Source organism: Stigmatopora argus, chromosome 6 (assembly GCF_051989625.1).
Source record: "Stigmatopora argus isolate UIUO_Sarg chromosome 6, RoL_Sarg_1.0, whole genome shotgun sequence".
NCBI lineage: Eukaryota > Metazoa > Chordata > Actinopteri > Syngnathiformes > Syngnathidae > Stigmatopora > Stigmatopora argus.
In genome coordinates, this window is record NC_135392.1 from 4,220,978 (window position 1) to 4,246,180 (window position 25,203).

The 25,203-nt window shown below is 42.7% G+C and overlaps 3 protein-coding genes across 3 annotated transcripts in view; 1 reads left to right on the plus strand and 2 right to left on the minus strand.

The window, feature by feature from the left end:
- Nucleotides 1-12,418: 12,418 nt before the first annotated feature.
- fam210b (family with sequence similarity 210 member B) lies at nucleotides 12,419-15,980 on the minus strand. Its single transcript, XM_077603139.1, has 3 exons — nucleotides 15,474-15,980; nucleotides 14,497-14,696; nucleotides 12,419-13,374 (listed from the first exon to the last, which is right to left on the minus strand). The coding sequence occupies exons 1-3, from the start codon at nucleotides 15,756-15,758 to the stop codon at nucleotides 13,158-13,160; spliced, it is 702 nt and encodes a 233-aa protein (XP_077459265.1). The 5' UTR covers nucleotides 15,759-15,980; the 3' UTR covers nucleotides 12,419-13,157.
- Nucleotides 15,324-25,203, plus strand: part of arhgap40 (Rho GTPase activating protein 40) — an 88,007-nt gene continuing 78,127 nt past the window's right edge. The window contains exons 1-3 of the mRNA XM_077603133.1: nucleotides 15,324-15,397; nucleotides 15,878-15,990; nucleotides 19,404-19,640. The gene's annotated coding sequence lies outside the window, so the exon portion shown is untranslated. The remainder of the gene's footprint in view (nucleotides 15,398-15,877; nucleotides 15,991-19,403; nucleotides 19,641-25,203) is intronic.
- Nucleotides 17,566-25,203, minus strand: part of ppp1r16b (protein phosphatase 1, regulatory subunit 16B) — a 50,729-nt gene continuing 43,091 nt past the window's right edge. The window contains exons 4-11 of the mRNA XM_077603136.1: nucleotides 24,806-24,951; nucleotides 24,637-24,740; nucleotides 22,956-23,080; nucleotides 22,179-22,304; nucleotides 22,031-22,106; nucleotides 21,822-21,951; nucleotides 20,598-20,757; nucleotides 17,566-19,892 (exon numbers count right to left, since the gene is read on the minus strand). Of these exons, the coding sequence (XP_077459262.1) occupies nucleotides 19,449-19,892; nucleotides 20,598-20,757; nucleotides 21,822-21,951; nucleotides 22,031-22,106; nucleotides 22,179-22,304; nucleotides 22,956-23,080; nucleotides 24,637-24,740; nucleotides 24,806-24,951 (1,311 nt within the window). The 3' untranslated portion in view covers nucleotides 17,566-19,448. The remainder of the gene's footprint in view (nucleotides 19,893-20,597; nucleotides 20,758-21,821; nucleotides 21,952-22,030; nucleotides 22,107-22,178; nucleotides 22,305-22,955; nucleotides 23,081-24,636; nucleotides 24,741-24,805; nucleotides 24,952-25,203) is intronic.

Below are 25,203 nucleotides of genomic sequence, written 5' to 3' on the forward strand. Positions count from 1 at the left end.
ACTGTTTATCCTCACAAGAACCCTACAGACACACTCAAACATACGTTTAATGTAACTTTACACAAAACTGAATTCTATTTTTTATTTTTACCTTCGTTCTGGGTGGGTTCGCAGTTTGCCACGCCTTCACCCTCACGTTCGCTATCAATGGGCTGTTTGCTGTTGTACTACGTATTCCCTTCAAAATATTCCGAAAATGATGCACACAAATGTCCTCAAATCTAGGATAACGCACGATCACTTGCCAACGAGAAGTAGTCTTGAATGAGCAATCGCTAACAGGCTAAGGAAGGAAAAGCAGGAAATGCAACGGCTAAGCCTACCCATGTATTGATTGTGGGTAATGAAGTTTTATTCTGAGAAAGGGTGCCATTGGCTATCAGTGTTGTGTGCATGAGTATACTTCATTACCCAGAAAGCCCTCTTTTTGTCCGCGCATGCGCATTGTGCGTTTTCTGGTCCATGTGTAGGCGAAAGAAACCGTTCAGTGCTCGTAGATATCTGTGATACACGAAAGAGATGCCTCAAAAAAGACCGTGCGCTACAATGATAAACAGCCTCTCATGTCATGGCCACCTGGCTTTCTCACATCTAGAAATTTTTCTCGTATCTAGAGCGAATTATTTGCTTGAAATTTTCCTTGTTATCTCGAGCCTCTCGTAGGTAGAGCTGCTCGTATGTAGAGGTACCACTGTACAGAACTTCACCCATGTGTTAGGCTTTTTAAAAAAATCCCATAGGCCCTAGTCTTCCTTCATATAATGCGGACAAATATTGAAGTGGTGGATTGTGATGGGTGATTTTTATCATAGGCGACGAGCTAGCATGCACACGCCACACAGATGGTTGTTTTTGCCTCTTGGTGCCCTCTCCTCCATATGCATGAGGCGTAGGCCATCCGTATGGCGGCTCACTGTCAGACGGGGTTGAGCGGGCAAGGACGCGTTGCCGTGGTGAGAGTCTTCTTTTTACTCAACAATATACCCGTCAGGCTGAGTGACGGCGTCACGTACCGATACATACACACGTGAGCCGCATGCTCAAGTCCGCACACGTAGACGTGAATTTTTAAACACGCATTCTCACTTGGTGTATGTTGAGGTCATGTGAAATTGCCCTGTGAAAACTCTAACCTGGTGTAATCCACTCAGAATTCGTTCTTCAATGCTATACTTCAATGTGGTTAGAATGTCACATTGAAACGTATTTTTTCGAAAGGAATTTCAAAAAATGTTGCCGGAGAAGATATAGTGGATTTTTAGGGAGGACATACTCATAACTTTGGAATCAGCGGAGTGATCGCTCTCTCTGAGGAAACCATTTTTAAAATCGTTGTGTTGGGAAGGCGGAAAGGTAAAATAACAAAACGTTATTAGGAATCCAGTCACAGTGCTTTTAACATCTGCCTACTGTATAGAATATTTTTTGTTAACTCATGAAACAAAAAAGCAACTTTAAAAACATTTTCTGAAGAAAAATCAAATGACCGAAAAGTACATGGACATTCAAAATAAAGATGATGCATAGGATTTATTAAACTTCTCCCAAACTGTGCGTTTTGTAAGCCAACTATGCTCGGTTCGCAAAATTCTCATTTATTGATCTAAACCTGTCAGGAAACAGCTGTCTAGATGCTGTTAATTTTTTTCTTCTTCTGACAAAAACAAGTAATTGGACAAACCTGGTTGTCACAGACCATATTTAATTTCTCTTTCCGAGACGGTATGCTCTGCAAACTGTCACCCGCGTAACAAGCATCTGTTTTCAACCCACACAAGTCTTGATGAGCTGCGCAGAGACGACGGCTCGAACTTGAGCGACGTCTGCGTTTCGAACTTTATCACAACATCTGTGCCGCCACTTACCTTGTTTTTCATTAGGTGTTCGCCTGCTAGTAAAAAAAAAATCTTCTTTGATATGACTGTTAAAGTTAAATCCTTGGATCATCTACTGGGTCGACTCGGTGTTGTCCTGCATCTCATAATCGCGTATTTTTATTGCTAAAACACGTTTCCGCGTCATTCTCTTCTTCTCCTGGCACTGGCGTTCATCTTGCAACAGCGCCACATTCTCTGTGGTGGTCGAGTCATGTAATTAGAGTTTGAAATGATCTAATTTTTATCGAAAGGTTAATATTTTTATTGAAAAAAATATTTTACAATAATTATCGATATCGTTCTAGCTCTATTGTGAATGGGTGTATATTATCCAAATAGTGAGGTTAGAGTTTTTCTAAAGCACTTTTGAACGCTCCTTTGCTAACCAGAAATCACAGTGTAGCTATCAGAGTCTGTAAACTGTCCAATTTGTGGAGTCCTAACAAGCTCCCGGCGTAGCAATAAAAATGATTTTAACGTTTTGTGGAGATGGTGTTTGCCGTGATCATTTTTCCAGGAGACTGCCTGCTAGCTCCCATATCAGTAGTCTCTTGCGTCCGTGGATTGTTCCGTTGTGCCTCGTCGCCTCAAAAATGACTCGCCATTGTTTCCTACGGATAACAATCGACGATTTCAAAGCTTTCCTCGGTGGGCAGTTGAGGAGCGCTGCCTTTACAGAGCTCTCTCGGGTCGAGGCCTTTTGTCCCCGGCCGTGATCGTACCGATCCATCTGTCAGGCCCTTGCAGTTTCGCTAACAGCAATCAGAGTCATTATGTGATTAAAAGGAAAATGCAATTGTGGGGGGAAAAAAACAAGGTGGCCATTACTCTTCTTCTTTTTTTGCCATTGATCTTGCTTAAAGTAGATACGGTTTGATAATTGGCTCAATGCAAGTTAAGCTAGTCCATTCATTTTGCAGTGTACAGATTCGATTGAAGGTTTGGTGGTACAGTTCAGCTTTTATTTTCATCTTTTCTTGAGTTTTTATGCCTTGTCAGTAGGTAACATTGGTTCTCTATGAGGTTTATGTCTGGAAAATGACCTAGATTTATATTAAGCAAGTTAAGATAGTCCATTCATTTTGCAGCGTACAGATTCAATTGAAGGTTTGGTGGTACAGTTCAGATTTTATTTGCATATTTTCTTGAGTTTCTTGAGTGCCTCGTCAGTAGGTAACATTGGTTCTCTATGAGGTTTATGTCCGGAAAATGACCCACGTTTATATTGCTTTTTCCCCCAAAATCAACTGTTTTGTTTTGTTAAATAGTTGTCTGTCTATGGCCTGCAATTTTTTGATGACCTGGCTATGCTGAACAGGAGTCGCAAAGTCAATGAATGCATGAATAGATGTATTTCCTATGGTAAAATGTGTTTAAGAATGCAGAACAAGGCCAGGCTTTATTAATCAACACTGGCTCCTCCATTCATCCCATTTACTCATGAACGGGCAATATTCATCAGTTCGAAACCGGCAATTAAGGATGTGTTTGCGCAGTTTAGTGAAATGAGTCGGAACACTTGAGCTAGCAATAAAAAAACTCGTAAAGATGCCAACTTTGTAAACAACAACATTGTTAGGCAAGTGGTAACCTTGGTGATGGATAATACAGGTCAAACACAACTCCAACATCGTAGAGTACCACCATCTCTTAATTCTAATCAGTTTTAATAGCATAAATCCAATTCAAACTTGGCACTGGTGAGTAAAGACACTCAGAACCCCAATCGCACATCCGTCTTGCTGTAGAAATATATACGCTGACCCCAACACGTGACCTCCGGCGAATAATAGATAAGTGCATCAGATATTTCCTCCCAGACAAACACAAGCAGAAGGTTACCTCAAAAGTCTGCGCGATGCCTAAGAAAGTTGCGATTAGAAGCGAGCCGCGTTATTTGTTCAAGCAGAAGGTTCTTGGACGAACATCCATGTGTGAGGCTAAGCGTGGACAAAAACAAACACAATCTGTTTCCGAGTTTCTCAAGCGGTGTGAAAAATAAGCGTGGCCGCTACAGCTAACAAATTGTCCGTGTGCTCACTGGGCACCAGCGCATACAGACTGGATTTACACCACATGGTGTAAGTGAGACATTTTCAAATTTTGGTGGCAGTTTGTCCCGACAAACTGAAAATCATGGAAGTAGCTTAACATAAACTGAAAATCATGCAAGTAGCTTAACATAATCAAAATTGTCAATGAAAAAATGACTTTTTGTGCACTAAAACGCCATATTAAGCCTTATTGATGGATTTTTTTTCACATTCTGAACAGAATTAGAGTGAGGCAGTTTTATTTCTTCATTTTTTTTCTCTTACTCTTGTCCAGTAGGACGTATTTTTCATTATTGAGCAGCCCACGCCAAGCATGCGATGACGCCGGTCACGACTCTGTCATCCCGCGAGTTCCTCCTTGATGCATTTTTTAAAAGACGGTGACACCGATGCCTTCCAATTTCTCCAGTTGGCAAACAGTTTCTCGCGCATCACTCTTCTTTTGTCACGTTTTCTTTGCCAGCGCAGTGATACGGATGGGTTTTTTTGTCGAAAACTTTCACATTGGCTGGCAGATATGTGGCGCTACTCAAGATAAGTTTGCTACTTCTTGTCACAAGGACCAGTTTCATGAACAAGGACCTTGGGAGTATTTTCCCCACAATGGAATCTAACATGAGATTTTGGGGGGAAAACATGGTTCTTTGCATAATGTGTGCTCTTTCTGTCACACCCTTGTCAAAGCCATGACAAAGTAGGGCATATAATACTTATGTATACATAGCTTGTTATTGTTGCTAGCTTTTTACTGTAGATTACTGTATTTTCTCGCATATTAGCCGCCTCCACGTATACGTTGCACCCTTAAAATTGCCTTAAAATTGTTGAATTTGACAATTTCTCGCGTATAAGCCGCCCCCTGATTCACAATTTTCACCCCTATAATCATGGTTTTAATAGGGAGTACAAATGTGATACTTTGAAGGGAAAATCTTAAGAAAAATCAGCGCACGTGGTATTTCTGAGATACGGTATAAATCGATTGCTGGATTGAACATTTCGAAAGGGTGTTGCCTGCAAGTAGAAAATTCAAAAAGGAAGTCATGTGAGCAGTACAACCAGGAAGTGTGTCCGTAGTGGTCTACTTGGGTAAGATGGCGGCTCCCTGAGCGAGCAATGGCAGGCACAAGTGAGTTTTTTTCAGGTTTTATGCAAGATACGGTTTATTTTTTTCTTTAATTTCATTCATAGACGTCAAAATACAGGTTTTTTAAGCGTTTTATCTGTTTATCTTTTCTCTATTTTATAATTAATGACTGTATCAGCCGCATTCTCTTGCGTTATGGCATTTCGGCCTTTTTACCTTGCAATTTTGTTCCTGTCAAGTCTAATTTATGCGCATATAAGCCGTAACCTCGATTCAGTCATCATTTCTTTTAGTGACAAATATGACGTATATGCGAGAAAACTTGTTACTTCTCAACTAATTTTTTTAAACAGTTGTTGTTCAAGCTTTAAAAATGAAAAACTTAATCATAAATTCAAATGCGAAAATTAATCAATCGCCCAATGCAATTTTTCTCACCACAAAACTTCTACCATTTGGTCATAATGTCGCATCAGCTGATTTTTCTCTTAAATGAGGAGGAAAAAATGTTCTCATACCATATGTTGAATCTGAATGATTGCAGTTTTTCACCTTCTCTATGCAGACACCTTTTCTGTAAAAATTAATAATAATAATAGTGCTGAAGTTGTTAGCAGGTTAAGCAACAGGATGACAAATTCAAACGCAATCTAGCCATTTCCTGCCATCTCAGCATCCACATGGAAAAAATATTTTTCTTTGCATAATGACAACTGTCCTCTTTAAAAAAATACAAGAAACAATCCCCTCTTGTGAGCAGCATGGATGCATTCAGGTGTCATAAATCCTGCCAGATTGCTTAATATTATGGCAGGACAGATGACGTCCTATCTGAAGGCGAGAGGAATAATAGCCTCTCCACTCTTGATGAAAAGCTCATTTTATTGCCACAACCCGAATGGATTTATCTCCAGGTGTTGATGAGGGCATTTAATGAAGTCATTACAATGGATTACGTTACGTGCACGTCTTCCGTTGCGTTATTAATATATTTTATGAAAGGAACGCTCTGTGTTTTGCCTGCCCAAAACACACATTTATGCACTCAGGGTGATTGGCTGTTCACTCTTTGTATCCGAATACCCGCATTTTTTTTAATGGAGAATCTTTCAGGAAATAGAAATGTTTGAACAGAGGGTTTCTTGTTTTCATGCCCTGAAAGCTAACATTTATTATTTAATTTTAACCTCGTGTTTAGCTATTCAATATACAATATAAGAATTGCATATAAATGTCCATAGATACATTAATTTATTACGATGTTAAATTCGTATTCAACAAAGTCAGTTTCTGTTCACATAAAGCCCCAACAATTCTAAGCCATTTTAGTATTTTGGATCATTTCGTTGTAAGAATCAATTGGCGTATTTAAATGATGGCGTTGTTGATTGATGAATGATGTTGAAGTTTTTCTCAATTTGATTGTGATTCCTCCATTGATCCAGATTTTTAACGACCGTATTTTCACGACTATAAGGCGCACATAAGTCTTAAATTTTCTCCAAAATAGACAGGGCGCCTTATAATCCAGTGCGCTTTATATATGGAGCAATACTAAAATTGTTATCACGATAAAATAAAACAAATCAGTCGATAGGGTACACCATCCTCTACAGCTCTCACAACTACGGCAAGCAGCCCCCGCCCGACTCTACTATTTTCCCCGTAGAAAAAGTACTGCGCAGTGACTGCTAGGATATGTAGTTCTTTTGTCAATACACCCAATGGATTGTGGCCTGGACATCGACATCAACACAGCTTAACAAATGGTGGCAGGCAGCGCTAGGCTAGTTACGCTAGCTACTAGATAGCTACTATTTGCGAATGGATTGTGGCCGCCTGGACGAACGTATAAAACTCAGCATTTTCGATGACTCATTTGGACAATTGTTCAATTCGGACACAGAAAATGAGGACTTTGATGGATTTGTGGGTGATGATGACGCGAGTACATTGTAAAATGGCTAAAAAAAAAGTACAACCCAACTCAGTTTTGCTTCCGTTGCCTTTTTAAAAACGTGTTTTTAGTGTGTGTCCGTACGTTTAAGCTGTTGTATGTTTTGCCATGCCTGGTTGCGTCTATAAAAACGGTGCGTCCTTTGTCTGTGTAAAATACAGAAATAGCACTCGTTATTGACACTGCGGCTAAAAATGTGATGCGCCGTATAGTCGTGAAAATATGGTATGCTTTTTTTCCCCACGTATTACTTTGCCGAGATAAGCTCTGGGTTCAAATCCACGTCGGTCCACCCGTGTAGACTTTGCATGTTCTCCCAGGGCCTGCGTGGGTTTTCTCCGGGTACTCCGGTTTCCTCCCACATTCCAAAAACATACAAGGTAGGCTGATTGGACACTCTAAATTGCCCCTAGGTATGTGTATGAGAGAAAATGAAAAAAAAAACTTTGCCAAGTTGCAAAAAAGCTTATCATAAATTTCGTCAACTATACAGTAAGTAGTGAAAGTTTAGAATATCCTCTTTTCAGATGGCATTTTTCCCCAAACCACTTCAATATTAATCGGCAAGGAACAGGTGAGGGAATCAATCGTATGCTCCAAAGTTTGAACAAGTCAAAGCTGTCAAATGCTAACGGCGGAAGGATTCCTGAAATGTCTTGAAAATGAAAAAGCAAGGGAGTCGTACTGTGTCGCTAATTTAGAAACGTTAAACTGTCATTTTTTTTCTTCCTGAAATTGCTCCAAATCGCCAACAAATCTTTCTGCAGAGAGTCTAAATGACGTGGCTTTTTAAAATTACGGTTGAAAGAAATTTCCATGTCCTCGGGCGGGATTGGCGAGGCCGCTCGCTCGACTCCGCCGAATGAGCGATGATTACGTTCGCCGCCGTTGTCGACTTGTGATGAATAGATGCGCTTTCTCGCCAACGACGCTCGCCACAAAATGAAAGCCGGTCGTGAATATATGTATTAACGTCGCTTCTGTGCCCGGTCAGCGGTCGGCTCGAGGGGCGGGGGGGGGAGTCACGGGGGAGGTCGGTGGCGTGAGGCGAAATTTAAGCACTCGACGACTTTGGCGCATTCGTCTTCATTTTGGCCGGGACGTGCAACGGGGTCCTTTCGTCTCCCGGGGGCGACGAAAATGGATTGGAGTGGCCGCTCGGGGCTAATTGGAAGAAATTGTCTGTCTGTTTGCTTTGCGTTTGAGGCGGTGGTGGGTAATGGTGGTCCGGTCGCCTTGATCCGGGACCTGACTTTGGTCGTGGAGGCCGCTTTTGAGGGTGCACTTTACTTGTAGTTGGATTGTACTTCTTGGCGTCATAGTTCTGAGATTGTGGATTTCATCCTGAGTCGGTCCGCACTGTGTGGTTTTTGCATATTTGCCCCGGGCTTGCGTGGGTTTTCCTCCCACATCCCCAAAACATGCATGCTAGGCCAGGGGTCGGGAGCCTTTTTGACACGGAGAGATATAAACAATTCCGACTTTCACATTTTATTCCTTGAGAGCCATACTGTGAATTTAAGAGTAAAAATGTGAACATGAGATGTGATTTTTTTGGAGGGGGGTCTTTTATATCACTTTTAAAGTACTAAATGAATTATTTTGACAACATTGTTACACAGTTGCTAATCAATGAAAATATGCATGCAGAAAAGGGTACTCGGACGTTTGGTCCCCAGACGTTTGGTCGACCGGACGTTTGGTCGACCGGACGTTTGGTCGACCGGACGTTTGGTCGACCGGACGTTTGGTCGACCGGACGTTTGGTCGACCGGACGTTTGGTCGACCGGACGTTTGGTCGACCGGACGTTTGGTCGACCGGACGTTTGGTCGACCGGACGTTTGGTCGACCGGACGTTTGGTCGACCGGACGTTTGGTCGACCGGACGTTTGGTCGACCGGACGTTTGGTCGACCGGACGTCTGGTCGACCGGACGTCTGGTCGACCGGACGTCTGGTCGACCGGACGTTTGGTCGACCGGACGTTTGGTCGACCGGACGTCTGGTCGACCGGACGTTTGGTCGACCGGACGTCTGGTCGACCGGACGTTTGGTCGCCAGGTTGTTACCGTTGAAACCAGCTCTCAAAATTATAATCATGAGAGAGAGACAGTGAGTTTAATATCTAAATATCTAATATCAAAATATCAACAGTAAACTTTCTGTCATAATTTGACAGTGAGCAAACCCGGCGACCAAACGTCCGTTCTACCAAACATCCGGTCGACCAAACGTCTTTCAACGAAACATCCGGTCACCGCAGAAAAGTAATTTAAAAAAAAAAAAGATGATTGAAGTTAGAGGCAGTTTTAGCGCTATAGTGCTGACGTGACGTGACGCTCCTATTGGTGCATTTGAGTTAGGCTCTGTCACCATCTTTTACTTCACAGGTTAGCGAAGAGCCAAAATGGCTCCCAAGTCATAGATTCCCTACTCAGCTATGCTAATTGTATGCTAAATTGCCACTAAGTGCGACTGGTTGTCCTTGTTGTCTCCTTGTGCCCTGCAATTGGCTGGTCACTGGTTCAGGGTCTCCCCCACCTGGTGACCTTGGTTTGCTGGGATAAGCGCCAGCACCCCCCCGCGACCCTTGTGAGGATAAGCGGTTCAAAAAATGAATGAATTGGTGTGTCGTAGTTGGATTTTACTTGGCATGAAGACATTTTGGTCAGTTTGAAACAGCTTGCACGACCAATTTAGAGCAACACGTGCAAACCGCCACCTCGTCGCCGCTATAATTGCTCACATTTACCAGGTGAGCGTCAAATTCCTGAGGAGGAAGGAGCGCGACAAGCGAAATAAATAAATCGGCGACGACGGAAGTTGATTGGCAGCAGTGTTTTTCAAATAATAAGATGCAGCTGTTGATCCAGGGGGTCGGGAGGGGGGGCGTGGGTGCGGGGGTTTACTTTCCCGGTGGCCCCCGTGGCGGCGCGCCACTCGTGATAAAGGCAGACAGCTGACAGGTGCTCCGAGGATGACGCCGACGACGCCGAGCGCACCTGCTAAACTTAACTCGGGAGGAGAGGGAAAAAAACGCCAATGTGCGACTGCGAGAGGGAGCTCGAAAAAAATAAGAAGATAAGAGGCTGAAAGCGCAAAAGTGAGCAGTCAGGAGTTGGAGTGATGGATGAATCCTTCCTTGGCTGAATGGCGGCTGCTTTCCACTTGCCGTCGATGCAAAACTTTCCACCCTAATGACAAAGACATCAGCACAATGCATTTCATTCCATTCATTCATTCATTTTCTGAACCGTTTATCCACATAAAGGTCGTGGGGGGTGTTGGAGACTATCCCAGCTAACCACGGGCACCAGGCAGGGGGCACCCTGCAACGGCAGCCAGCCAATCGCAGGGCACAAGGAGACAAAGGACAACCAATCATAGCTAGGGGCAATTTAGAGGGCTCAAACAGCTAGCATAGCATGTTATGGGGATGTGGAAGTAAACCCGCACAAGCCCCGATAGAACGTGCAAACATCCTAGAACACGGGTGTCAAAGTGGCGGCCCGGGGGGCAAATCTGGCCCGCCGCATCATTTTGTGTGGCCCGGGAAAGTAAATCATGAGTGCCGACTTTCTGTTTTAGGATCAAATTAAAATGAAGAGTATAGATGTATATTAAATTTCCGGATTTTCCCCCTTTTGAAATCAATAATTGACATTTTTTAATCAGATTTTTCTGTGTTTTTAGTTCAAAAATCATTTTGTAAAATCTAAAAATATATTAAAATAAACATTGTTCTAGATCTATAAAAAATGAATATTCAGGGCTTTTAATCCAGTTCTTTTAATCCATTTATAAAAAAAAAACAATCAAAAAATTATATCTAAAATGGTCCGGCCCCCATGAAATCGAGTTGACGTTAACGCGGCCCGCGGACCAACCCGAGTCTGACACCCTTGTCCTAGAAGAAGGTTCGGGCCTGGAATTAGACCCTCGACCCCAGAACTGTGAGGCCAAGGACAACCAATCACTCGTCGCTAGGTGCAATTTAAAGTGTTCACCCAGCTAGCTAGCTTAGCATGCATGTTTTTGGGATGTGGCAGGAAACCGATGTACCCAGAGAAAACCCATGCAAGCCCGGGGGGAGCATGCAAACTCCACACATGGAGGACACACCTGGGATTGAACCCTGGACCCCAGAACTGCGAGTCTGACGTGCTAATCACTGGATTTGGAGACTGAAATGAGGCGGTTTACTGATTATCACAGAAATATTCTTGAGACAAAGTATTCAAATTTGCGTCTTACAAAACGACGTATGTTGGTTAGCATACACGTTTAATGGCGTTTCAGCAAGTAGAAGTCCAAAAAACTCAAACTTTCTTGATAGCATGACGCAAATTAGCACTTCCCAGTACTCGTAAAACAATCAGCGTTCGTGTCCGGAAGCGTTTGGGGTCTGCAGACAGACGAGGAATGCGGGAATTGCTTTCTTGGTTGAGCTGCGTACCACCAGACGCCCGGGCGTCGTTTTTCGGCAGCGTGACCCGCCGGTAGGCCAGCACGTGGCGCTAGCTGGGAGCGCTGTCACCAATTTGTTCCTCGCCATAGGGGACAGGAAGGGGATGGAGAGGCGATGGCAGCTCCCTGTCGTCCTCGTGGCTAATGAGACCTACGCTTTTCCTATCTGGCATGTGTGTGTGTGTGCGGGTGTTTAGTTGGTATCCATTTGTGTCACAGAGCTAGCTGCCTGCCACGGCTTTCCATTCCCAGGAAAGTCACTTGATGTCTGGCGCACACGCCGTCCGTCACACCACCTTGCACTTATTTGGCCGGATAACTTTTGGGGAGCTGAATTATTTAACATTTACACACGCAGACGTCGTCGCACGGGCTCGGCTGACCCATCAAATCTTGAAGGTGGCGAGACGTTTGCAGGGAAACAGTCCACTACTATTGTGGCTTTGTACACTTGAAAATTCTGGCCCCTGTCTCAACACTTATTAATAATGGATTTTATGCTGCGAGCAGACTAATTGTGTTGGAAAAAATGGGATAAGTTTACATACATTGGGCTTGCTGACCTGCTTCAGACCAGATTATGATTTATGCGATGTCAATGTTTTGGTCCAATTTAAAGATTATATTTGTATGACTGCTAATAACAAGTTATAGCAACATTTCTTAATGGAACTTTTTTCTTAATTTCTTTAATCTTAATTTACTACTATTGTGTTATCGTCATTTTTCTGCATAGTACCACACTGCCTCTCAGTGGTGCCTCAGTTTTGACCCAACAGTTCTTTAAAAAGAAATCTATAGTTAATTAAATATATTATATTTCTATGATTTATTTTTTAATGGATTTTATTGTTGACTTTGTATGTTGATGTCGCTTTCATTGACTTTTTGGGAAAAGATGCACACTGTAAAGAAACAGTCATGTTAACTGGCAGTTAATTCTTTTTTTTTAAAGGTTATGTATTCCACCCAAGATGAAAAGACCATTTTTATTAAGCTATTTTCAGACATTTCTTGCATTGTATTGGGAACGGCTGCAAGGCAATAGCGCCACAGTGTGGTTAAAATAGGAGGTCCAGGAATAACAAAAAAGGCAGTCGTTATGTAGAGTTAAATCAAGGCCAAAAGTATTCAAAAAGACTCGTTTGAAAAAGATGAAAAAACAATTTTGGTGACTTTTTGAAAGAAAAAAAAAAATTAAGAACAAATTTTAAAAAAAATTGGCATTGGATATCTTGGGCCTTGATTTAGTTCCGTGACATTTTTCAGTGGATGACTGATCCCTGAATTATTACCCAAATAATTTTTACAGGGCATTATATAGAAAAAAAGTAGGAAGTAAATTAACTAAAATAGAAAGCAGATTTTTTTAACTCGTACAAAAAAATATTCCTGTGCAAAAAAAGATTTTCACAGATTTTTTTTGGTTTGTTTGTTTATTTTTTTAAAAGCCGTTTTTTCCGAGGTTAACCAAATTTTCAAGTATGCTAAAACTTCAAATTGCGCAAGGAAGAAAGAAGAGCAGTCAAGTGGAAGAAAAATGAAAAGGAAGAACTTTGGAGTCATTACAAAGAAAGAACATTTTTAGCAAAATAAAGCAAGCGCTAACCCAAACATCCCTGATTGTAAATCCACCAGCATTTCTCAGCCGATTTGCACCTTCACTCATTTCTTAAAGCTCAGCTCGCAGCAGTCCTCCACCAAATTCTCCGCATTACGGCGCCGAAGGAGGCGGCTTGAAGAGCCCCGTCCTCCGGAAGTAGCGCACGATGAGCGGCACGGACACCAGCGTCACGCTAATGCGCGCCGGCGCGAACAGTTTGTGGACGGCGTACGCCAAGACGAAGGTGCTGGTCCCGGCCGCCATCTTGGAGCGGATGATGGCCTCGCCGAAACCCAGTTTGCCCAGGACGGCCGCCATGTCCATGCCACTACGGAGACAAAAAAGTTACTATCGTTACTTTCTCGTCATTAGTATATTTGCAAAAAAGAAGCGATGTTAGCAAAGCTAGCCGCACTGAGCTAACTGGTTGTAATCAGCTGAGAACAAGGTGGCAAAGTGTTGAGCTTGATAATGTTCCTCGCTTAGCGGCGACTTTTCCACAGAAGGCTTATTATCTATCCGCCGTGTGAGAAAAGACCGCAGGCTCTTCCACTTAATCGGCTGCAAATCTCTTTGGCAGGCGGCCCAAGCGTCGCTCGTACTCGACACAAGGCTGAAAGGCTTTACTGTTTGGAGCCGCTTTTGTTCAATTAAAACTAAACCACGTCCATGTTAGAAAGGATGTTCCGGACGTGGCCTTTTCACTTCCAGAGAAACAACTATTTGGAGTTTTCTGACATGCAGCTTGAAGATTGTTTTGAATGGCTTCCACTTCCTGTTGAACTTTTTACTTCCTGTTATTATTTGTTGTTAGCACTAAAAGTAAACATTTGCCACTTTTTAAAAGCACCTTCTAAAGACTATTCTTTTTCCAGAATGCTAAGAATTTGTCTTATCTGAATTGTATATATATATTTTTTAGAAAAATGAAATAGTCTTTGATTGTTTATAATTGATTTTTTTAAGTTGCCTATTTAGAGCAAAGACTGATTTAATGTGTTTTATTTAAGAACTTTGCAAAGAATAAACAATTAATTTAAACTTGCTGGATTTTTCATTATTTACAAAATTATTTGTGGACAAAAAGATGAACCATTTTTCAAAGAAAAAAAATAGTTGAAAGAAGAAATCAACTAAATGCGTTATTTTTGATACCGAAAAAGTAAAATAAAAAGTCAATTATGTGCATAAATGCGTACAGAATTAAAATTGTGACTTGAATGACTTGGTTTGAAAATGACAGTTGAAATTTAGATTTCAGAAAGAAGAACAACAATTGCGTATTGCTTTGCAAAGCCTTCAGGTTGTAATAAAAAATAAAATAAAATAGCAACACACAGGAGATAACTTGGATGCCGGGTTTTTTGCGTAGGTGCTGTCAATATAGTAATTATGTTTACATTCGTGTGTGATTAAGTGTCAGAAGTTGCAGAATTGTTTTTGGGGTTACCTGGAAATGAGAAGATAGAACATTCCTAAAGACATGAGGGAGATCCCCACATGGAAGGTGACCCCCACGGCGCCGTACTCCTTGAAGACCTTTTTGAGTTGTTGGGTCTTGTTGGGCTTATCTCCCTCTGGTTCCAGACCCCCGGGGGCTTTGGCTTCACGCGAGGGAGTGGGCGCTGCTTCCTTTAGATAGCGCTCGTCCTGGTCGAGAAACACAAAATGAAAGTGTTAGTCGGAATACTATTCAGTGGTGCTTAAAATCTCATGTTTAAAAACCATTTCCGATGGGTAGGTGGTCTAAGCAAAATGGAGAAAACCGCCGTGGGCGAGGCAGCCGGCTGTCCGTTTCGCAAAGGGGCCACTGAGGCCGGACTCAAAGTAAAGGGGGCCGGGTGGCGCCCAGGGTGGGTCGTGAGAGTGGGCGGCTGTATGGGAGGGGGAACACTGGGACCTCTGTGACTGATAACAGCTTCTTTCTAAACAAGTCCGACTTGACACACAAAGTCTCAAACACACCGCCAGCCTGAGGCTAACAGTTGCACAACATTTACTTTTTGTCAACCTTTGTTGCACGGTAGCTTGTTTACACTGTTAATATAAGTTAAAACAAGGTTGAGGGAGGGCCAAAATGTCACCAGTTGTACTTAGTGAGGACACTAGTTCTTTTTAGTAAAGTGTGTCACACCATTTTTTTTGTATGTTACATTAATAATGTATTTTTTCCAATGTGAAAAGTGTTTACTTTTTCAACATAGTTGTAAAGATTAATTGACGGGGGGGATACAAATGTGTTTACGTTTGACGTAATTACCGACAGTAAAATTAAGTGTCACGACACACCTGCCTGCCGATAAGCAGAGCGCATGCGCAGCCACAGACGTTTTAGATAACGTAACGTTAAGGTACAGTGATACTGTCTTTTCACCATATTTGTTTCCCTCAGCCGTTCGCCATTACACGGCGGGGTGAATAATATACCTCTTCGTTGTTTTTGTCGTCCATGTCGGGGCTTTTCTTGGGGGCAACCGCGGTGGAGAGCTCGCGGTGACTCGAAAAAAGAGCCGCCGGGCCGCCGCGACCTCTCCAGCGTCCCCAGTCTGGGGTTAGCAAAACGTAGCGGTGCTGCTCCCTTCCATTTCCGGTAGAGTGCGCGAGCGTCAAGCCCCCGTAGCAGGTCCGGTCCCGGTGAAAGCCCCTCGTTAATGTCAACGGGCCCGGTGAATAACGTAGCACACGCGTCGCCACCGCACGGCTTAGAAACATGGCCGTCTTTCCGCTCTCAAGGCGAGTCGCTCCAAGTCCAAAATGTGTCCGTTGGTAGAAGCTAGATAACAATAAGTGACGGTCCGAACATGCTGACTGTGGCCCCCCTCCTCCCCCAGGCTGGTGGCGGCTGACTCTCCCCCAGCAGAGCGCTTGTTGACAGGCAGGCCGCGCAACCGCAGACCGGACCGGAGGAGGCTCACGGCGGAAGAACAAAGCTCGCCGATGTGAGGTATGTAAGCTGCGTGGTTTTAAGCGACCTCCAGGGGGAGCTCTTGTATTTCTTACATAAAATGTAATATTTATAGTTACACAATGTACGTGCATCCTTCAGCACATTATAATATGCAATTTTCAGTTTTTAAGTGTATTTTACTACTTTGAATCGTATATGAGAGGGAATTTACCTTCTTGGAAGTTAAGTTTGAGTGCCATAATTGACTAGAATGGGTGTAATGTAAAACAAAAACGATTTAAAATATTCTATAGACATTTCCATCAGCTACCAGAATATATGGTATAAAAAATAGCAAACCCTGTACATATGCACTTTTACAAACTACACTCACTGCATTCTCCATTTGTCCTCCATTATTCCAACACGCTGTAAAAAGTCAAATTTACAGTTAGTCATGCTAATTTAAGAGTTTAACCTTATCCCAAGCATATAGGTTATCCTATGTAACTTATTACGAGCATTCATTCCTAACTCATTTGGTCTCATGTTAATAATGCCCAAAAAAACCTTACAAACACCGTACGACTCGTACGGTGTTTGTAAGGTTTTTGGGTGGTTTGTAAGGGGAATCAATAATCATTTATAAGGGCAGTTATCGGCAGAGGTTGACAGGTATGATAATGTTAACTTAATTCAATGAGATTGATAAACTTTCATGAGTTTGAGGGCCAATTTGTTGCAAACTCAGCCTTAGCTTCATTTCAAATTCAGCGTCCCCATTCACACATCATCTGGGCTTGTGGGAACCTTCTTCTCATCAAGTCGTCCATTCACTGGTCAGGAATCCCAAGTGCTCCTGGCACCGAACACTTCCCGGTCTTACTTGGCTCTGCCCTTGTTCTGGCGCCGATCCACGTGGGCTTTCGGTGAAGGACCGGGACCGCAGCCAGCTGGCCTTGCGTGGGGGCGTCAAGGTCAGGCCATGTGTAGGATGCTGTCCGCGTGCTGTGTTTGCCTTGCTTTTGTCCCCATACATCCATTACTTTCACTCTTTCTGGCGCGTGTTCCAAGGGGGAATTCTTCAACATTTACTTGGCAAACATGCTGACTAACTGACCCCCCCTTATTTGAGAAGTTCTTGGGTTCTCTTGAATAGACAATTTAGAGCAGAGGTCTCAAACTCAGTTCATTTTGGGTGAGTGAGTGCGGGCCACACACATTATTGCACAAATATTTTTAAAAAAAAAGGGTGTCAAACTTAAAAGCACATTATTTTGCCTATCAACTGCATGTTCAACAAATGATAAAAACAAATGTTTCCAGATTTGACCCTTTTTTAAATGTAAAATAAACATTAATAAAATTACAATTCCCCTTTTTGCTTAAAAAAGGATAAAGAAGATAATATTCACTATGTGGGTTGCTAAACAATATATTGAAAATTAAAATAGATTGAGAAACCTATGCATGCTTGATCTGTTATGATTAATTTTAAAATATCAATTAATTAAATGGGTACACATACTAAACACAGGCTTTAAAATACTTTTCAACCAGAGTTGTTTGCGCGCAAATCTTTACAAAACATGCACACACACAAAAAAGCAAGACACCTTTTAACAGATGACGTTCAATTCTCAAAATATACAATTTATTCAAAATAGGTGAATGCAGTCTAGCAATTACAAAATTGTCAATAGTTTTTGTTGTATTTCTATCTATGTATATCCTTTTGTCCCTTTGCGGACACCTGTTGATAATCGCGTAACTACTGTATATTTTGCGAAAGAAAATAGCACGTCAATTTATTTCACCGTAGCAGGCAGATGCTTTTGTTGACGTGACAAAATCAAATGAATTCCTGCCATTTCAGGAGCAAGAAAATAAACTGTGGAAGAGCACATTAAACACTGACACCTGAGTGTACTTTGCAGGCAGATGACACGCGCAAAATTCATGTTATTTTCCATTAGGACACCAAACACAATAAAGACAAATGTAATTCATGGGAACAGCCGACGCATTCGTATTTACACATTTTGTACAAATTGACACTGTGCAAGGGAGAGCAGGGCAAATGTGGTTTTAAATGAACAGATAACACTGAAATTAGATATTTTTTTTGTAAAGGAAGACTCTTTGGCACTCACGTGGAGATGAGGCAACATGTATGGTATTTTGACCAATAACAAACACTGTACAGTAACGGTAATAATGGTGGTAAATGTCAAATAATGCTACATTTTACTTAAAAAGTCATTTGCTGGCTCTCATCTGGATCACACTCACTCCTCACGCAAACAATAAATAATGTGGGGACACATAACTCGTGTCATAAATTAAAAAAAGAAAAAAGTTTAGTCGACAGTTTTGACTCAACGAATACGAATATCGGACATTATACAAAGGGAACGTTAATGTAATGTAATGATAACACTTTTATGCCATTCTTTCCCTTTACTGATGCGTTCGTGTAAAGAGTTCAATTTCTTTTGATCCGTCTTGAAATACAGCAAATTTAACCCTTTATAGGGCACTAATTAAACTCACTGCTAATGATGTCCAATCTATTTTGACTGGGAGGGTGGGGAATAAGAAACTTGCCAGTAATGCCAGTTTAAATGAAAAAGATGTTAATTATTGGGACAGGCATGTAATGAGTTAAATTTTATTATAGATTAAAAATTTGGGGTCATAAGATTTCAGTTTATATTGCTTTTCCTTTAATACATTTTGCTTATATGTATTATCTGTAAAAAAAATGCAGCAAAACCGAATTTAAAATCGTTAGAATTGATGCCCATGTAGACATTGCATTTTCTTGTTGTTTTTTTGTGAGCTAAAATGTCAATTTGTGTGAGCGGCAGGTCGTCATGGGATTAAATGTTTTGATATTCCCCCCAAAATCGTCACTTGTATTTGTCAATTGGTGCGATTTGCAATTCAATTAAGAGCAACATAACAGAGTAAAGGCAACATTTCCCCTGACCGAAAATTGTATCAATTATCTAAAGTATCACATTGACATCTCGCCTCCAATCACAGGACGGATTGGGTTCCACTTTGGAAGTCCCATTGTAGTATTCTAACATTCAGTAGCATCGCTGAAGATGTCGACCTCCCGACTTTTTACTTCAATTGCTTTTGTTTTGGTCTCTTCTTGATGCCCATCACAATTGGGCTGGAATATTTTGTCCACGTGTTAGCAAATTTGAACCATAAGTAGAGTGCATGGCAGAGATTTTTTTCATTATGTGAGTTTATCTCACAGTTTGGGTCAAAATTCATTTGAAATGTGAACATGATGTCGGCCATTTTGTTGCGTCAGGTTGACTTTGGAGATTCCGATCTTGAATTGTCTTCCGCCATCAGTACCAATGGTTCTTAAATGTAATCCGGATGTTGAGTTTGTTGGGCTTCATGTAATAAGTCCGCCATTTTGAATGACTTTCTCATCTTCCATCCAGCTCTTCGGCGTAAAACGCCAGCGGTGGCCCCGCCCGGCAACCACGCTACGAGACGCAGCAGCAGGTCCGCGACTTGGGTTCCTCTTCGTCGACGGGCTGCCTAAATCTGAGGAGCGGCGCCTCGCCGCTGGCCGGCGTGAAGAATACGGCGCTCCCGTTGGACGACACCAACGGCATGCGCGGGTCGTCCGAGAGCGACTTGCTGTCGGCGAAGGAGTCCGTGGAACCGTTGACCAGGTGACCGTTGAAAAGGGGGTGTTTTAAAAGCTTGGCTGCCGCCCGCTGCTTTTTCAGCTCCGACAGAGTTTGCGCTCGCTCGCGGGGGGAGGGCTCGTCCTGGACGGGTGAGGCGCCGCTATTGCCGTTGGCGGGTGGCGTTGGTGCGCACGTAGAAGTAGAGATGAGGCCGTTGGGTTTGATGCCGGCGTCTTTGAGGATGGCGGGCAGCTTGGTCTGCTGGGGGGGTTCGGACACTTCCGCAGGCTTCACCTTCAAATGACAAGTGAGAGTGTTACAATTTGAAAATACAGCACCAGAGTTTAGACGTGTCCAAAAGCGTGACCGGACGTTTGGTCGACCGGACGTTTGGTCGACCGGACGTTTGGTCGACTGGACGTTTGGTCGACTGGACGTTTGGTCGACTGGACGTTTGGTCGACTGGACGTTTGGTCGACTGGACGTTTGGTCGACTGGACGTTTGGTCGACTGGACGTTTGGTCGACCGGACGTTTGGTCGCCGGGTTCGCTCGCTGTCAAATTATGACAGAGTTTACTGTTGATATTTTGATATTAGATATTTAGATATTAAACTCACTCTCTCTCTCATGATTATAATTTTGAGACCTGGTTTCAACAGTAACAACCCGGCGACCAAACGTCCGTTCGACCAAACATCCGGTCGACCAAACGTCCAGGGACCAAACGTCTTTCGACGAAACGTCCGAGTACCGTCCAAAAGATACGTGATTCCCTGCAACATAGCTATTATTTGGAGCGCGCGTTGACCAAAGCACTGATTGAGGTGACCTGCAGGAAATTAGATCGGGAAATCGAACACGCAGCTCATTAACGTCATCCCCGCCACTAATAATAGACGGTGATAAGCACCTCCCGTGTGTAGCGTCCTCCTTGGACATCTGGCTCTGTTTCCAATCAGAAAAATGGCTAATGACAGCTTTTGAGGAGATGACTCACATGAAGCACCTGGATGCTTTCCTGCTCGGGCTCCTTCTCCTTGTCCTCTTTGTCCTCCTTGTCCTCCTCCCTGCCGCCCCTCCACACGATGGCCTCCGTCTCGTACTCTTTGCGGCACAGGTTGTGTCTGTCGGACAAACTGGCTCGCCTCACCACCTTCCTGTAGGTCAAGAAGTCTCCGTGAAAATGGCTTAAGGGGATTTGTCGGGTACTTTTTATATGCGGCATAGCGGAGAAAAACGTAAACATATACAGTGGTACCTCGACCTACGATCAGCTCTACCTACGACATGCTCGAGATACGATGAAAATTTTGATCGGATCATTCGCCCTAGATACGATCAAAATTTCGAGATGCGACCAAGCCAGGTGGCCATGGCACTGTCTTGCCGCATCTCTTTCGTGTATAACAGATATCTACGAGCACTGAATGGTTTCTTTCGCCTACACATGGACCAGAAAACGCACAACGCGCATGCGCAGGCAAAAAGAGGGCTTTCTGGGTAATGAAGTATACTAGTGCACACAACACTGATAGCCAATGGCACCCTTTCTCAGAATAAAACTTCATTACCCACAATCAATACATGGGTAGGCTGAGCTGTTGCATTCCCTGTTATTCTTTCTCAGGAAAGAAGCTCCTGCAATCGCTCATTCAAGACTACTTCTCGTTGGCAAGTGGTCGTGCGTTATCCTATTGTGAGGACATTTGTGTGCATCATTTTCGGAATATTTTGAAGGCAATACAACAGCAAACAGCCCATCGATGGCGAACGTAAGGGTGGAGGTGTGGCAAACAGCTAAGATAGGAAAAGGTATAAAAATGTAAAACAAAATTAGAATTCAGTTTTGTGTAAAGTTACATTAAACGTATGTTTGAGTGTGTCTGTATATATTAATCCAAGTTAATTTAAATTTGTTGCGTTACGAGGGCGTTGTCGTGGAAATAATAGCCCCAATTATACTTGAAGTTATTTACTAGGGATTCTAAAAATGACCTCCTGATGTTTATTATATTTGATCTATTATTTTATGATTTACCTTAGTTTTACATAATAAACAAATGACTAAGCGACTACTCTTCCACATCCAATGGATTGGACATTTCTCGCCATCAATAACGTTGAAATATGATCATTCACTGCCATCCCTCGATTTTCGAACTTCTTTTTGTTGTAGTACCAGCAGTAGTAGTAGGAGGGGCCAGCAGGGGGCAGCACTCACCCACGACTGCCCGCGCTGGATGTCCGTCGACACAGCGAAGTCTTGTGTTTGAGCTGCGACTTCATGATGATGTCATGCTTGTGCTTCAGGTCCAGCAGAATGGCTCGGAATTCCTCATCCTCGCACAAATCTTAAACGGACGAATACGTACGTTAGCGCCACGGGAAAGCTACGCTAGCGGCGCACGTTGGGGTCAACCCGTAGCATACCGATGGGGGTCTCGTCTAGGAAGGTCTTGGCATTGAGGCTGGCTCCGTGAGACACCAAAAGCTCGGCCACGTGCATCTAAAATAGCGGTAGCGTTAATGCAAATGAACTGTCTTAGCCAGCCTGCCAGCGTTTCTGGCAATATCTTACCTGACCCCAGCAGGCCGCCGCGTGGAGCGGCTGCCACCCATCCGAGTCCCTCAAGTCCATGCGGGCGCCGCCCTCCAGAAGCAGCTCGGCGGCCTGCATGTAGCCGCTAGCCGCGGCGATGTGCAACTGCAAAGACATATAGGCCACCCGTTTCATTCCAAAAGTCGTTTGAAAGTTTCAAAGTCGTGCTATTTAGGATTCCTATTTATCTGTTTGGCTGATTCTAAAACCCCCTCAGACATGTTTTGTCTCTGCGGAGATTAAGCAGACCGCACAACAAAGTCCTTCCATGACGCAAAAATAAATAAGGATTAGCGTTATATAACTTTCAACAATTTAAGCGTTTGCACTTCACCGGCCTTTTAACATTTTGTTACATTGTTCTGTATAAAGATGGAAAAAAATCCATAATCCGTAAAAATACATCTTTCCGATTAATAGGGGACGACAAACATGTCATGTTATCTTTATTGTTTTAAAACAATATTACCTTGATTAATTATAGCCCTATTTTTTTTAGCTTAACTCATTTTATTGACCATATTCAGATAGTTTGGCGGATTACTGTTTTCTTCTTTTTATCGTTTTTGTGAGCTAAACATTGCTATTGATAGCGCAGTGTTGTTTAGTCAAAATGTAGGTGTAAGTACCACAGTAAATGAACTTTTTAAAAAAAATTCTTGAGCGCAATCTTTAGCAGTTCACAGTTATGACGATCCTGTTAGATTGTCGATAAAGTTGCGATATTTCAAGTCTAAAAGCGGCTTTTAAGCGTACCAGCGTGGCTCCCTGCGAGTCTTGATGGTTGACGTCGTTGCCGAGCCTCACCAGTTCCTGGATATCTCCCAGCATCCTCCTCTCTGTAGAGGCCCGGGTCTCGTTTATCATCTCTTGGGTGATGCCTGGCAATCAAATGCACGTTCATGGGCGTCACAGTCATTTTTCCTTCATTGGATTTCATCTACAAGCCCAGCACGTTTAGCAGTTTTGGCATTCGCGCTTGAGATGATCGCAAAGCGGTCCTTTTCGACGGGTTCTTTCCTTCTCAGGGATCAGCTATAATATCACACTATTTTTTGATATTGTTATTCTTTGCAGAGAAAGCTCGCTGTCAGGATGAGGTTGACAACTGTAGATGTACAATGAATATGTAAGCAACGCCATCTTGGGAATTTAGATGATAAAATATTCGGGCAAATGGGAAATGAAGAGCAAGAGAGCACTTGTTTTACCTTAACTTTTGAAAAGTAGAGCATGTAAACAATCATTCATGAAAGTTTGACACTCATAACAGCAATCCTTCAATGCAAACGTCAAATAATGATATTAGCAGTCTTTTGGTTGTTTAATAGGAGTTTAGTTACTGCCTAATGCTCATCAGCTCATTTAATCTCATATTTGTGGATGCTAAAATGATTTGATGATTCATTTTTTGTTTCCTCGTCTTATCAGTTGAGTGAACTGATGTCCTCAGATCTAGCGCAACGTCTTTTTGATTAAGAAAGAGGTCACCCACCGCGTCATTTCCGTGGGTTTTGTCCATTTTGGCAACCCGGCGAGAGCAATTAGCGTCGCGGCGGTCACCCGTTTGATGCTTATTGTCATTCTTTTCACCTACTGTAGCGCTATCTGAGAGAAAGTCTGCCTCAGAAGTTCTTTTGTCTTCTTCAATGCCTACGGGGAAGTCATTCCGCTGTAGTTTTCCTTTCACTCACAAACTTCAACTCAGAAAAACGTCAAGGCTAGCTTACTTTGCTCTAAAATAAATACAGTCAAAAATGAAGCCAACGCAAAGCACTGTAAGAAATGATCAAGTTTTATACGTGTATAGTGACAATAAAAGCATTCAATTCAATTTTGAGAATTGATTAGCTGTTGATTGGGCGATTCATCGCGGTTACCAAAGTTAGCTAACGTTATCCTCAAAAAGGAAACGTAGGGATAAGGCGACAAAGATTAGTTTAACATCCTTGGTCTATTGGCTACTTGACACGGACCTTTTATTTATATCTATTTGTTTTTCAATTAATTCAATTCTACTCTTGGTCACGGCTGGTCATGACTTTGAGAAGTACAAGAACCCATTGATTGCCCAATCACCATTAATCATACAAACTACGAGTTTGCAGTTTCTCTTCCCCACGGCAGCTAAATTAACTTGTTGTAGCGATAATGAAGTACCCAATAAATATGAAAACAAATGTGCATGTATATACAGCCCCTATTTTCTTTGTCAACCAGGCATAGTTATTATTTTATTTTCCAAGAGTGAACTTATTAGTGGCAAGCCCTGTTTCTCAGTCACACAAGGGTACCGACCAAGGACAAATCAAGTTTGTCCTGAATGCCGATTGGACGATATCGATCAAACCGTATTTTTGCCGTGTGTTAAAAAAAAAAAAAAAATCAGTTAAAGTATTTTCATTGCAAATAATGGGTTTCAAGTTTGAAACTGCACCTCTGTTAGCCATGGCCGTCTCAATGATGTCCAGCGTTGGGTCGTCTTCGCAAAGGTCATAGGGCATGTTTCCGTCAGAGTTGACCGCCAGCAGATCGGCGCCGCTGCCAGTGAAAATTAAGCCTTAAGAACTTTTACTCAAACTAGCGGAGGGTGTTTGTGGTCTTACTGCGCAATAAGTATCTTGACGAGGCCCGCGTGGCCGCAGGTGGCGGCGGCGTGCAGCGGCGTCCACAGTTCATTGTCCTGAGCGTTGACGCCAGCCCCTCGGTCCAGTAGAATTTTCACCATCTCCTCGTAGTTATCGATGCAGCACTGGTAAAGGAAGAGGCGTCGTGTTTAAAAATGATGGGATTTTTACAAGAACGGGGCCATCTGGTTCATCTCAAGATTACTTTCTGTTGACTTAATGTTTCTTTAGAGTCTCTGCTAGATCTGGCCTAGATTATTGTAAATACCCGTTCTCAGGAAAAGAGTTACAGATGGAAAAGATCGGGCGGAAACATTCCCAAAGTTTTAGTTTGAACATGCTAAAAGAAAGATTTTTTTTTCAGTAAGAATGATCCT

Excerpts from the sequence above, each read along its gene's own strand:
- fam210b (XM_077603139.1), bottom strand. The coding sequence starts at position 15,758 with ATGTTTCTAAGCCGTGCGGTGGCGACGCGTGTGCTACGTTATTCACCG. Across the intron at positions 14,697-15,473 it reads ACGACAAAAACAACGAAGAG|GACGAGCGCTATCTAAAGGA; the intron begins GTATATTATTCA and ends TTTCTCGACCAG. Across the intron at positions 13,375-14,496 it reads TTCTATCTTCTCATTTCCAG|TGGCATGGACATGGCGGCCG; the intron begins GTAACCCCAAAA and ends TTGTCTCCGTAG.